The following is a 13,361-nucleotide window of genomic DNA, read 5'->3' as shown; positions in this document are numbered from 1 at the left end:
AGAGAATTAGCCCCTGGCTAAAGATAAGTGTGATGTCTACCACATCATCTCTTGACTGCAGTACAAATTGACCTGAGCCTCCTAAAAATCATAGCTTGCTTGATTGATGTGATTATGTCTATTTATGTGATGCCCACATTTGACTCCACTCAGGCCCCTTTTCCACCAGGGTTGAAACGATTCAGTTATTTTTTCCCCGCCTAATGTTGAACCAGTTCAGTGTTTCCACTTCAGGAGTCAGGACCCTAAAAATTGGTTCGGAACTGGAATAAAAAAATGGCCGGCTGTTCATGAAAGCACCAAGGTTCCAAGAATCGGAATGGAACCACTTCTAGAACCAAAGTTCTCTCATGAGTCATGAGGAAAAACTGCAGTGCTAGTGGAAATGTTACCAAAATAGTGTTCAAAATGTGACATACTATTCAATGGTCACTCATACTTTATTCATTTATTCAAAGGCACAATACTTAGAAAAAAGAAACACATTTTAGTCAGTGTTGAACAATATACATTCATAGTCTAACACTTTATTTTTTTGTGACATATCACTTGTGTACCACTTATTAGGGCTGGGAATTGTTATACATTTTGACCCCAATTACAGTTTTAAAGCTTCCAAAACTTAACTACTGTTAAATACAGTGTTTACAATGTCTTTCTCAAGTGCCTCGTTGGAATAATTTACAATATATTTTCTTTTCCATTTAACATTCATGTGCCATTAATATTTCTAAGTAGAATCACAATTGTGCTTTTTTTTTTGTTATTACCGGCAGTTAAAACATTAAAATGTTGTAATGAAATATGTAATTTTTTCAATGCCCAGCCTGCTTGGTTTTAGATCCTACGAACTAACCTAAAATCCAACTAATTTCACCGGAGGTTTACGCCATTTTACCTTCATTTCTAATATTCAATGTTTCTATTCCTTAGTTGCCTTTACATCCGTTACATGACAGTAGTGATGCAAATACAAGTATAGCGCAGGATAGAAGTTGTACCACATTTAGGTTACAATTAGGTCTTACACAGACATAGATTAAACCCAGATCAAAGGAAAACATCTGAAAGTAATCAAAAGAAATCTAGGTCAATTCTGTAGAGCTAGCGGCCCAGGATGTGCTTTCGCCATGATCATTTAACTACAAAATTGTCAGTGTCACAATAGTTTACGGATCATTATAACACCAATTAACATTCAAGACCTCTGACGGTAAAAACACACTCTAACTGAAGCTACATCCTAAGCCATTTTCTTTCCTGAAAACAAAGAGAAAAAACAACAAGAAAGCAAAGCATCACTCTTTCTGAACATGGTGTCTCTTTTTGATTTCTGTCCCTTCTGAGTCCTTCATGCAGGCATCCAAAAAATTGCGGCACTTCAGAGTGTACTGCTCTGGGAACTCTCGGAAATGGCTAACGTGTGCAGTGGTAGCAAAGTCAAAGCTGTCCACTGGGACGCCTTTCTGCGTCAGGGTCTCCACCATGAGCTCCACCTCTCTGTGGCGGATCACCTGGTCAGCTTTGGAGTAGAGATATAGCTGGGGCCAGCTCGGAGGCTTGTCTCGCAGGGCATCATAGTGGTTCTTGTGGATATATTTGGTGATGGGGTAGAGCACCACCCGTAGCAGGAAAACAGTTACTGCAAAAAGCACTAGGAGAATGTACCTCAGAATGGGGTTTATTTTGGGCCCTAGGGTGGCCCTCAGCGCACGCAAGGCCCCCTGCACATTCCCACTTCCCGGGGCACTATCCACTACTGCCCCGATCACTCGCAGAGAGCTGAACTGTTTGTCACTGTGCAGGAGCTCTACGATGTAACGGTACAGCATGAAACCACCGTTGCTGAATATGTGGAAGAATATCGGGCTGTTTTCCACCTCGTAGTCATAGAGGACTTCCAGCAGTTTGAGGGCTGTGCCGCTCAGCTCCTTGTAGCCAAAAGACTCTGATATGAAGACCGTCTTTAAGGGGGCTGTATAGCAGACCGTGACACATCCCTAGAGAAACAAACAGTCAATGAGAATGTTAAATTGGAATAGAAACAAACATAGAAATTGTCTACTCTAAACCAGAGGTTCACAATCACTGGTACTAGTAACACTAGTGATACTTGAGCCCCCATATGATGGTACGTGTGTAATGTGTGTAATGCTTAATTGGGTCGTCCACTCACAGTTAACAGTCTTTGTATTGAGTTTGTGCTTGAAATGTACTGTAATTCTGCAAACTGTTAATACATATTTCAATCAAATATTTCAATCAATCAAGAGGCGTCACCCAAAAAAGACAAAAGTGGAATGAAATATTTATATTAATACAGGTAGTTCTTCTGACCAAGCAATTGGTTGAAATAGGCTGAAATGAGAATGATGGCACACCTAGCCATTAATAGAAGCTTTGAGTACAGACATTAGGAAAAATCTGTTGTGCTTAGACAAAGTTGTCAGAGCAGCAGCAAAATTGGCTTTGAACAAAAACAAAACAATTCAAATAATAACTCAGCATGCGCCATGCAGGTCTACTCTCCTGTATTTTAACATCAGTAATTATGGTGGTACTACTTGGAGAGCCAGATATTTTCTGTGGTGGTAATTGATATAAACCTCTGAACCTTTACGGTCATTTATTTTTCTTGTTCTTTGCCAACCTGTTCATTGTAGATGGAGCTGTACTTGGAGAGGTGCTTGTCTTTGCAACCAGCCCAGCCCAATAGGATGACAACTGGCTCCTTTGTCTCCTGCCAATGTCTCTCTGAAAGCACAGACAGGCCACCAAACAAACATACTGTTATGCAATATAGTAGTATATAGGCAAAGCAAGTCCACGATTCTTGTTTGTTATTTGGCAGATGTGTGCTAGAAATGGCACTTAGCCGTGCGCCCGTTTTGAGATGTATGTGTTGCTATGGATCGCTATGTAGCTTGTAGCCTACAGTGATAATAGCTCAGACTCCTCAGAGAGAGAGAGAACGTTAGCAACCTAGCTAGCAAAGCCATGTCGAAACATAACACGCCTTACCCGATAGCGTAACATCAGGAAAGCAGATATTGTAGTCTATTTCATCGTCTGCCATTTCTGCACGATTCATATCAACTGTGCTCCTCGGTTTTATAGCTCATCTGGCTGACTGTTGTCAGATTGATCAATAATATGGGGATCTGATCGTTGACGTTCAACTGAGTAGTATAGTAACGCTGGGTTACCTAATAATGGACATAGAGCGCTGCCCTGCCCCCTTTTTGAACGATACAGTTCATCGGTTGCTCTGGGTTGTCTGCTGCTGTCTGTATATGGAACAGCTATCCCTACCTCTGGCCACTAAATGGCGAGAGTGTGCTGTCAATTCAAGTCAAGTCAAGTCAAAGGAGCCTCATTGGCATGAGAATAAAACCTGTTTACATTGCCAAAGCAAGTGTATATAATACAAACTGTTGAAAATGGGGAAAATATACAGTAGGAGGGGATACAGCATTGTGTAAACAGAGCTATATCACATTGCATCGTTATATACACGTTATACAGGGTAGCCTATAAAGCTTGAAACAAAAGCAGCATTCTTTTGCAGTCACTTTGGGACAAATAGCAGCATTTCTTTGCAGTCACTTTGGGACAAATAGCAGCATTTATTTCTCAAGGCTATTTCAATAGTAGGCCTATACAAAAAACCCTCAAATTTAAGATGTGTTTAAAGGTAGCAGATACATGTTCAGTACCTCTGGCACATAGCTCTAATGTCTTTGCAATGTAAAGGCGTTAGAGCTATGGACCACCATCTTTACACCTGGGAAAAACTGAATCCATTCTCTTTGGATCTAATAGTAATCTCAGCAAGGCAAATGACTTCAAGTTCAAGGTTCAAGGTTTCTTTATTTTGTCTTCCAAGGAAGAAATTTGTCTTGGACCCCAAGGACCCGCTCTGCAGCATACAGATACAAAACAAAACAAAACAAAACAATACACAATACAAGACAACAAAGGCACGTACAACATTCAAAAACCACATACCAACATACCTAGTGCAAAAAACAAAGCAAGAACATCACCTTCGACCCCTACCCTGTCTGCCCTCTGCAAGGACTCTGTTTAGGAGTGTGATTGACAGAGGGACAAAGGAATGCTTGTACCTATTGTATTTGCACGCATGGACCTCGTATCTCCTACCTGATGGCATTAGCCGATACTCAGGGTATAGTACATGGGAGGGGTCAGACACAATTTTCTTAACCTGTCCAATGGTGGCCTGCTCAAAGATGACCTGGGGGGTGATCGGAGGTGTAGACATACCCATGATCTTCCCTGCCATTTTGGCTAATCTAATCTATTTTGGCTTCTTGGTTAGAGTGGGTGACAATGTTATCACATTATCACATGAAATTACCTACCTAGGTTCCATCCTGGAGGCTAATCTTTCTGGTGAAAAAATAGCCACCAACGTAATCAAAAAAGTCAACCAAAGAACAAGATTCCTTACAGGATCTCCTCACTGGTCAACAAAAACACCTTGAAGACCAGGAGCCCTGGAGTACAAGGTTTCTTTGACTATGCATGCACCTCCTGGTACCACAGCACCCCAATGGCTCCAGACTTCCCAAAACAAACTGGTCAGGCTCCTACTTGGCTTCACCCCCCGAACCCACCTCACCCCTGCCCACATTGACAGGCTGGAATGGCTTAGGGTTGACGACAGAGTACAGCATCTTGCAATGGGTCTGGTCCACAAGATTCGATACACCACCAAGATACCCATGTAGGCCTACATGTCTAGATACTTCCTTAATGTTAACGAAGTCCACACCCACAACACCAGAGGGAGTGCAACGAACCATGTAGGCTACAACCCAGATTTGGCACAAACAAGGGACTACATTTTCGCTCCTATGCCATTGGAACACCCTACCAACAGTCATTAAGACATGGAAATCCCTTGACTCCTTCAAAACCGCTCTCAAAGGGCACCTACGGACGGCTGCAATTCGAAACTGGCCCCCGTAAAATCTGAACCCCCCCCCCCCACCACCCACCCCTTTTTCCCCTCACTGTATATGTTTCTTTTCCCTTTTTACCTCCTTTATGATGAATTCCTGTTCTGTTCTTTGACTATATAGAAGTGTCTATTTGTACGTCTCTAAATGTGTTGATGAATTGAACATGGTGGACCCTCTTGTAAACAAGTGTAATGCGTAATTGGGTCGTCCACTTCCACTCACAGTTAACAGTCTTTGTATTGAGTTTGTGCTTGTGTAGGCCTACTGTAATTCTGCATACTGTTAATACATATTTCAATCAATCAAAAACCAGAGCTAACATGTGCAGTACTTGGTAGTTGTTGGTACAGATAGACGATAGTAGTCCTTGTACCACCCTAAAGCCAAGCCAATGGAATACAACCTGACTAACCTTCTGTCGCAACAGTTCACAAATCTTGCTGCTGTGTTTGCACATTAAGTATTTCTGTCAAACTCTGCTGTCTGCTGCTGTCCAGCGGCGGCTACTGTTATGTCCACTAGATGGCGTCGTCTGCACACATAATGTGCATGGTGTTTACTGTAGTCTTGGACTCTTTGTTGATGAATCTGATTGATTGATTGATTGAAATATTTATTAACAGTTTGTAGAATTTACAGTACATTTTAAGCACAAACTCAATACAAAGACTGTCAACTGTGAGTGGACGACCCAATTAAGCATTACACTTGTTTACAACAGGGTCCACATTGTTCAATTCATCAAAACATTTAAAGACATACAAACATTTAGAGACATACAAATAGACATTTCTATGTAGCTAAATTCATCATATGGGAAGCAAAAAAGGGAAAAGATACAATATACAGTGAGGGAAAATGGGGTGGGGGGGGTGGGGGGATTCAGATTTTACAGAGGCCAGTTTCGAATTGCAGCCATCCGTAGGTGCCCTTTGAGAGCGGTTTTGAAGGAGTCAAGGGATTCACATGTCTTAATGACTGTTGGTAGGGCGTTCCACATTTTGGTGGCATAGGAGCGAAAAGAATTTAGTCCCTTGTTTGTGCCGAATCTGGGTTGTACATGGTTTGTTGCACTCCCTCTGGTGTTGTGGGTGTGGACTTCGTTTACATTAAGGAAGTATTTAGACAGGTACATGGGTATCTTGGTGGTGTATCGAATCTTGTGGACCAGACCCATTGCAAGATGCTGTACTCTGTCGACGACCCTAAGCCATCCCAGCCTGTCAAAGTGGGCAGGGGTGAGGTGGGTTCGGGGGGTGAGGCCAAGTAGGAGCCTGACCAGTTTGTTTTGGGAGGTCTGGAGCCTTGTTTTAAGGGCCTTTGAGGTGCTGTGGTACCAAGAGGTGGATGCATAGTCAAAGAAACCTTGTACGAGGGCTCCTGTTAAGGTCTTCAAGGTGTTTTTGCTGACCAGTGAGGAGATCCTGTAAAGGAATCTTGTTCTTTGATTGACTTTTTTGATTACGTTGGTGGCCATCTTATCACCGGAAAGATTGGCCTCCAGGATGGAACCTAGGTAGGTAATTTGATCTTTTCGTGTGATAATATTGTCACCCACTCTAACCAAGAAGCCATCTGCCTTGCTGAGATTACTATTTGATCCGAAGAGGATGGATTCAGTTTTTCCCAGGTGTAAGGATAGTTTGTTATCAGCGAGCCAGGTGCAGATTCTACCGAGTTCAGAGCTGAGGGTCTTTTCAACCTGCAGTTTGTTCCTGTCCGAGACCAGCAGTGCTGAGTCATCTGCGAACAGGAACAAGTTGCAGTCACAAGCTGAAGTCATGTCATTAACATATATTAGGAACAGTAAAGGCCCTAGTATGCTTCCTTGTGGGACGCCACAGCTCACTGGGAGGGGAGGGGACAGTGTTCCGTTCACCTCCACCATCTGTTCTCTCCCCTCCAGGTAGGATTGCATCCAGCTCACTGATGTGCTATCAAAACCAATAGCTTTAAGCTTGTTAACCAGTATGGAGTGGTTCACGGTGTCAAAAGCCTTTTGGAGGTCCAGCATGACCATGCCGCAGTATTTTCCAGCGTCCACCTCGTGTTTGATGTGGTCGCTCAAATAGAGGAGGCATGTGTCAGTGGAGTGGGATGTTCTGAAACCAGATTGGAACTCGTACAGCAATTTATTAGTGGCAAGATACTTTTCAACCTGTTCATAGACTATTTTTTCCATCACTTTCGAGATGGAGCTTAGAATAGAAATAGGTCGGTAGTTGCCGGGTTCTAATTTATGATGATGATCATGTCAAACAAATATTGCATTTACAAGCACGCACGCGCGCGCGCGCGCACACACACACACACACACACACACACACACACACACACACACACACACACACACACACACACACACACACACACACACACACACACACAGCGCGCGCGATGTGTTTCAGTTTAGCCTGCGACACCGTCGTACTGCCTAGGTATAGGTTTAACATGTAGGCGGAGACAGTGGGAGGTGCCTGGATGAGAGAGAGAGAGAGAGAGAGAGAGAGAGCTGTCAAACCAGCAACAAGCAGCTGAAATATGATCTTAGGCGGACAATAAACAATAGTGTTTTTTTTGCTCGCTGAGAGGCCATTATTACTACTAGAAACTTTTGTTGCTTTGCTGCTCCGTCGCCGACGGTGTCGTCCTGGGATGTTATATTACCCAGTGTTTACAGGACGTAAATAAAGTGCGTGTGACTTCATGGGCTTGCTGCTTCGTGCTAACGTTCCGTGTGTGTTGCTAGCGGTTGGTTAGCGTGACTTTCTGTTGACAAACTAAAAGCCCAACCAACCCTGCAGACAAACTATAGCACAGCTTCATCGATCCTTCGAGGAATGGAGCAGCACACAGCCTTGGCTGAACTGTCGACTTTCATGACGAATGCATAAGGTAACTGCAAGCCATTTTGTATGCAATAACATTAACTGGTAACTTAAAATATTTTTGAAGAGTGTGTGTTGATTTGAGTGTAGAGTGTTTACATTTCCCCCCCTGGCATGGCTGCAGCCTAGGCTGCCCTCTCACCTTATTACCTGTGCTGTGGTGGTGGGACATTATCATACTCTATGGACATTTATCCACAGAAACTATAGTAGGCTACCGTACTAGTTTGCCTGTATAAAAATGATGATAATAATAATAGTTCACAGGGAAGCATTTTCCCACCCACTATAGTCCCTGGCTGCTTTGATTGATTGAACTATGTATTAGCAGTTTGCAGAATTACAGGACATTTCAAGCACAACTCAATACAAAGACTGTTAACTGTGGACTACTACTATAGTTAATAATGTTTTAGTCCTGAAACATGACTTTTAAGCCCCATGGAATGACAGGCATGCCGCTGCTCATGCTCACGCATCTTGGCAGTTTACCACAATAGATTGTGGATAAGACTCAAGAGAGGACAGGTATTTTTCTTTCGATGAATGTGACCTAGCTTGCATATTTGATTAACATTTCCCTCTGTTCGTCAGGGCGTTTCGCCTACCCCACATTCCTCCTCCCCTGATTAAGCTTATAGACAGTCTTCTCTAGACTAGACTATACAACTCTCATGACAATTAGCAACGGTTTACAAGTGTGTCTTGATCAGTTGATTGTGGTTACATCGACTTTTGTTGAGCTGCTGGCTATCTTTGCCATAACATAATGGTGGTTGCAGGGGGAGATTGGATGAAAAAAGTAGTGAAACTAAATATGTAATCGTCTCGTGTAGCTGTTTGCCACTCATCTAAATACTGCACAGACAGTAAGACACTCACTTGCAGATGTTGCACAACCCATCATCAAACTCACTTTAGAGGTTGATTTACTGCCATTTTCTATTAGCCTATAATCCAGTAGGAGTACGGGCACAGCTGGACCGGTGTGAGGGCCCCTAAACTACTGCTGAAACTTTTGGCCTCAGGGATGGCCCATCTGTTTTTGAATATCACAAGGCCACATTTTACAGACCAAGAACAGTCTGCCCACTAGTTTACAATTCCTTTTCGTGTGGTCATTTGAACTCATGCATTCACATTTGTGGGCAGTGCGCTGGGCAGCAGGGGATGGCTGGGAAACAAAAATAGTGATGAGAGGTTCTATAGCTGATTCTAAGAGCTGCATGATTCTGCACATACAGGCATATTATTATAAGCTTAAGGCCTGTCCATATCACCAAAATATTGTGCTAATTGCTAAATTGTTTATTCTTATTTTCCGTGGCATCATAACATCCAGTGAATTTAATTGTTAATCAAAAGTGAGGGGCGCTTTTATCATTGTACATCATCATGAAGGTAAAATAGACATCCATCCATCCATCTTCAACCGCTTATCCGTAGTCGGGTCACGGGGGCAACAGCTCCACCAGAGTGCTCCGGACTTCCCTCTCCAGAGCAACATGTCTAATGTAAAATAGACACTGATGTAAAATTCTCCATTGTCAAATGCTTATGTTTATTTAATGTTTGTTTAGGACAAAGATAGTGGACGTGGACGGTAACTAAAAACCAGGGTGGGCTGGCACCCCTAAAAATATAACACTTAAACCTTTTTGGTATTGTCAACATTTTCCATATAGGGTTTAGTAAGAATCAGGTTGGCCACCTTATAGTTGAGGTAAGGTAAAGCCTTAACGAACGAGACTGTTGACTTTACCCATATCCCATCTGCAGTGGCTGCAGGAGAACACAGGCCTGGCTTTGTGCATTTCAGTTGCCTACTTCTGTGATGGCAAGGCTGAAATGTAAGCGTGGGCAGTTTGTGTTTCGCTCAGCGTTCACTCTTTGCCTGTTTGTGTCCAAGAGGCCTCTTGGCCACTAACGTGGGCGAGTGGATAAAGCATTCGTCCCTTATTGTTTTGCCGTTTTGCCGTTTTTTAATTGAAGGAAGTAAGAATTTATATTTCACACTAGGCAACACTTCACCTGTGTGAGACTGTGACAATGAGATGAAACGTGCATGCCTGCTTGCTCTCTAGTCTCTGGGCTCAGAAGGAAAAACTAAACTGAAATCAGATAAAACTTGGGCCTGCTGCTCGTAGCCTACATTTTCCTTGGCAGAGAGAGTTTTTTATTACTGTCGGACTCTTTCAAAAAGGCACACAGACTGATGCGTCAGTGCGGAGAGAGAGAGAGAGAAAAAAAATAGTACGAGGACGATGATGAAAATCCTTTTAACACTACGAAGTCTGAAAAAAAATCACTACTACTCAGTCGGCTGAACGGTCAGGGGAACCGTGTTTTTGGTGCGATTTGATTGGCCACTCTCTCCCCCACACGTCCCTCTCCAGCTGGAGAAGACATTGTTCAAGCCTGCATCCCATTTCCAACGAATTAAATCATAATATGTTTCTTAACACATGTTTTCACTCCTAAAATGTATAAAACTAATAATACATGTGAAAAATATATATTTTGCCGTTGCCCGTTAGTACTATATTGCAACATAGCCATGGAAGAGTGTCACGTTGCTGCCTTTTGTTATTTTTTTCCTTCCAAAAGAGCAAGATCACTTGTCTTTTCTTGTGTGTTATCGATGTAATTAATATATGTCACCCCACGCGATGTACAGACTGCTTGACTAGGCATGTAAACATGACATAATTGTATTAATGTTTAAGTGTAATGATGTTATTGACCGGATTGTCCGTAGTCCTCCAGCCGTTAGCTTACAGTTGCTAATATTATAAGCTAACAACATTACTAAAGCCAATGTATTGCATTAAATGCGGCCTGTCCGCGGTAAATTACTTATACAAGTGAGTCGCGTTATATTTACCTAAATTACCAGCCAAAGTACATTCCAAATAAACAATTATTAGCCACGTTATGTTGTTATATCAGTTTAATTAATAAAAAAACATCGTTCAGAATACGGCCGTTAGCACTGTGAATTCAACATCCGGTGAGGAGAGGATACGGTTCGTGTATGTGTTGTGTATGGAACTCAGCGCATACAGTGGCTTACCGGATGTAAGCCTTGCACACTAAATAGACACTAAATAGAAAGCCTGCAGCCTGGTGATACAAAAAATAAACTCCACACGTGAAATGCACTGCATGTTGAGGAGAAACACTAGGTCAGCTGCTATTTATAAAACATCGTGCAGTTATTGAATTCATGAACATTTGCATGCTTCCCTGAGAGGGAGAGAGAGAGAAAAAGTTTACAGATAAAGAAGGACGGACAGGCTGAACTCTTTTGACTGACAAAGAGCTGGCGATATTGAGCCTATATGCCAGAACAAATTAATCCACAGCAGCATGCCTACATAAGTTCCACGTCGCTTGCAGAAAGAACTGTTCTTTTGACTGACAAAACATTTAGCGGTTCGGGAGGTCTATCTGGTTGGAATTATTCAAACACTTTTTATTTTGTATCGCGCATCGGCAAGCGTTCTCGCTTCATGGAAAGTAAATGTCGGGTCGAGTCTAACCGAGCATTCAATAATAATAATAATAATAATAACAATGATAATAATCATTGTATTCATATTCCTATTATCTTATCAAAATAATAAACAAATTCCAAGTTAATTAACCAGCCAAACGTATATGATTTAATTCGTTGGACATGGAATGCAGGCTTGAACAACAACAATGCCGTCTCCAGCTGTCTTTTGTGTGTTCTTTTTTTTTCTCCACCCCTACCACCATAACGACCATAACTCGCTCATTTTTTGCTCATTTAAAAAAAATCAAAATACCATGTAAACTATGGAATTGGGGCTTTCATTTGGTATATAAATCGGTTGTGTAGGCGCTCTCTACGAAACGATATCAAGTGAAAAGTAAATGTCGGGGAATCACCATTAACACCATTATCAAGCAGCGCAAACAAAAGACGAGAGGGGGAGAAAGGGTGACGGCGGTCGATTGGGCCGATTATAGTCAGACTGAGTAAGAGATATATGCCTAAAATCATATTTACAAAATGTTTCAAATGGAAAAAAAAACAGAGATGATTTCAACCGAATATTTAGACAAAGTCATGCAAGGGGAACTTTCTCTGGACTCCATGGGCTAAGAAAATAAACGTTGAAATTTCAAATTCGGTCAGAACGGCTGCTCAGACTTCCTAGTGTTAAGGATGTAGCTCGGACTGAGAGGATGATCTCACTATGTTGTCCAATAGGTCTAACTCTGGAAGAGGGGTTTAGTGTATAATGTGATGTAATACTGAAAGAACAAGGCCAAGTCTGACTGTCTAAAATAGTAAATACCCCTCTTACACTTGTCTGTCATTATGGGACCATCGCACCACCCTACTCTCTCCCTTCCAACCCCTATCTCTATCCACTGGTGGTGGTGGGATGTCAGTTCTGCCCGCTCTGTTACTCGATGTGCCCGAGTCACATTAGTATTAATGTTGTCTTTTATTCTTTCTGCTTGGTCTTTGCATCGCCGGAAACATATTTCCTGACTATGACTACTATCTAGATCTGTGTTACAATGGGAGAGTGATCACCTCCGGAACAGACCTGGAGGGTATAACACTCTAATGTGGCTTGCTGGTGTGTGCATGCATTGTGTCCACACACCGTGGACTTGAGTTTAAATAGCGTGCCATTGCCTATTTGGTGTATTTAATCATTAATAAGAGGCGCTAGCCCCTCCTATGCCCAGCTTAGTCTGTTTGTGTGAAGACAAGTGAGCAAAGCACATAAAGACGCCAAAAGTGATTGGCCGGAATTACATTTTTGATGATATGATTGGCTGAGCACGGAATGTGATGTATGATGATGTTGTTTGCACATGAGGCCAATATATTAACTAGTTTTTGCTAAGTGTTCATGCATTGCTAATGAAGCAACTCTTAAATTGTAGATTACTTCTTGAAGACCCTTTGCCCTAAGAGAGACTGTTCTTCTCACATATAATGACTGAACTGGCAAAACATATCACAGGGGTTAACATGTCTTTTGTTTAGAGGGTGGAGTTTGGGTTAAGCCTATTATATTAACACCCAATCCAGAATTGAATTTTGGTGCCCTCAGATGAGCCTAATGACTTTATTGAAATAATATTTTTTAGAATTATGTATTCTACAAAATATAGTCTAAGTATGAAGACATTTAAATGTGCAGTTATAGTGTTATAAGAGCAACATTTATATACTTTTGCTTGGGGCTCTGAATGTTGTGAAAATCTCAATTAAGCATGTAAGCTTAGCTTATACTTCAAAAAATCACACCCATGTGAAGTGAGGGGTGCTCTTATCATTGTACATCATCATGACGTAACATGTCTATTTGCTCAGACACACATGATGTAAATTCTCTATTCGTGTAGGACAGAAATAGCCGATTTGCTCGTCCACGTATGACATAAATTCTCCATTCATTGTCAATGTTTGTGTAAGATGAAAATCTACACTAAT

At 41.9% G+C, this 13,361-nt stretch overlaps 2 protein-coding genes across 3 annotated transcripts in view; one reads left to right on the top strand and one right to left on the bottom strand.

The window, feature by feature from the left end:
• Positions 1-542: 542 nt before the first annotated feature.
• Positions 543-3,203, bottom strand: tmem53 (transmembrane protein 53). Its single transcript, XM_083782976.1, has 3 exons — positions 3,022-3,203; positions 2,651-2,754; positions 543-2,000 (listed from the first exon to the last, which is right to left on the bottom strand). Exons 1-3 carry the CDS (start codon positions 3,089-3,091, stop codon positions 1,299-1,301), a joined length of 876 nt encoding a protein of 291 aa, XP_083639102.1. The 5' UTR covers positions 3,092-3,203; the 3' UTR covers positions 543-1,298.
• Positions 3,204-7,491: 4,288 nt separating this feature from the next.
• Positions 7,492-13,361, top strand: part of tesk2 (testis associated actin remodelling kinase 2) — a 50,178-nt gene continuing 44,308 nt past the window's right edge. For both annotated transcript variants that reach the window (XR_014570263.1, XM_083782039.1), the window contains exon 1: positions 7,492-7,883. The gene's annotated coding sequence lies outside the window, so the exon portion shown is untranslated. The remainder of the gene's footprint in view (positions 7,884-13,361) is intronic.

Source organism: Protomyctophum parallelum, assembly GCF_964188405.1.
Source record: "Protomyctophum parallelum genome assembly, chromosome: 14".
Taxonomy (NCBI): Eukaryota; Metazoa; Chordata; class Actinopteri; order Myctophiformes; family Myctophidae; genus Protomyctophum; species Protomyctophum parallelum.
Note: the sequence above shows the minus strand (reverse complement) of the source record. Positions and strands in the feature narration are given on the sequence as shown.

Bases quoted from the DNA above. Each gene is read 5' to 3' on its own strand.
- tmem53 (XM_083782976.1), bottom strand. From the start codon at position 3,091: ATGAATCGTGCAGAAATGGCAGACGATGAAATAGACTACAATATCTGC. The intron at 2,755-3,021 runs GTAAGGCGTGTT...CTGTGCTTTCAG, and splicing joins TCCTGATGTTACGCTATCGG to AGAGACATTGGCAGGAGACA. The intron at 2,001-2,650 runs GTTGGCAAAGAA...TTGTTTCTCTAG, and splicing joins GCTCCATCTACAATGAACAG to GGATGTGTCACGGTCTGCTA.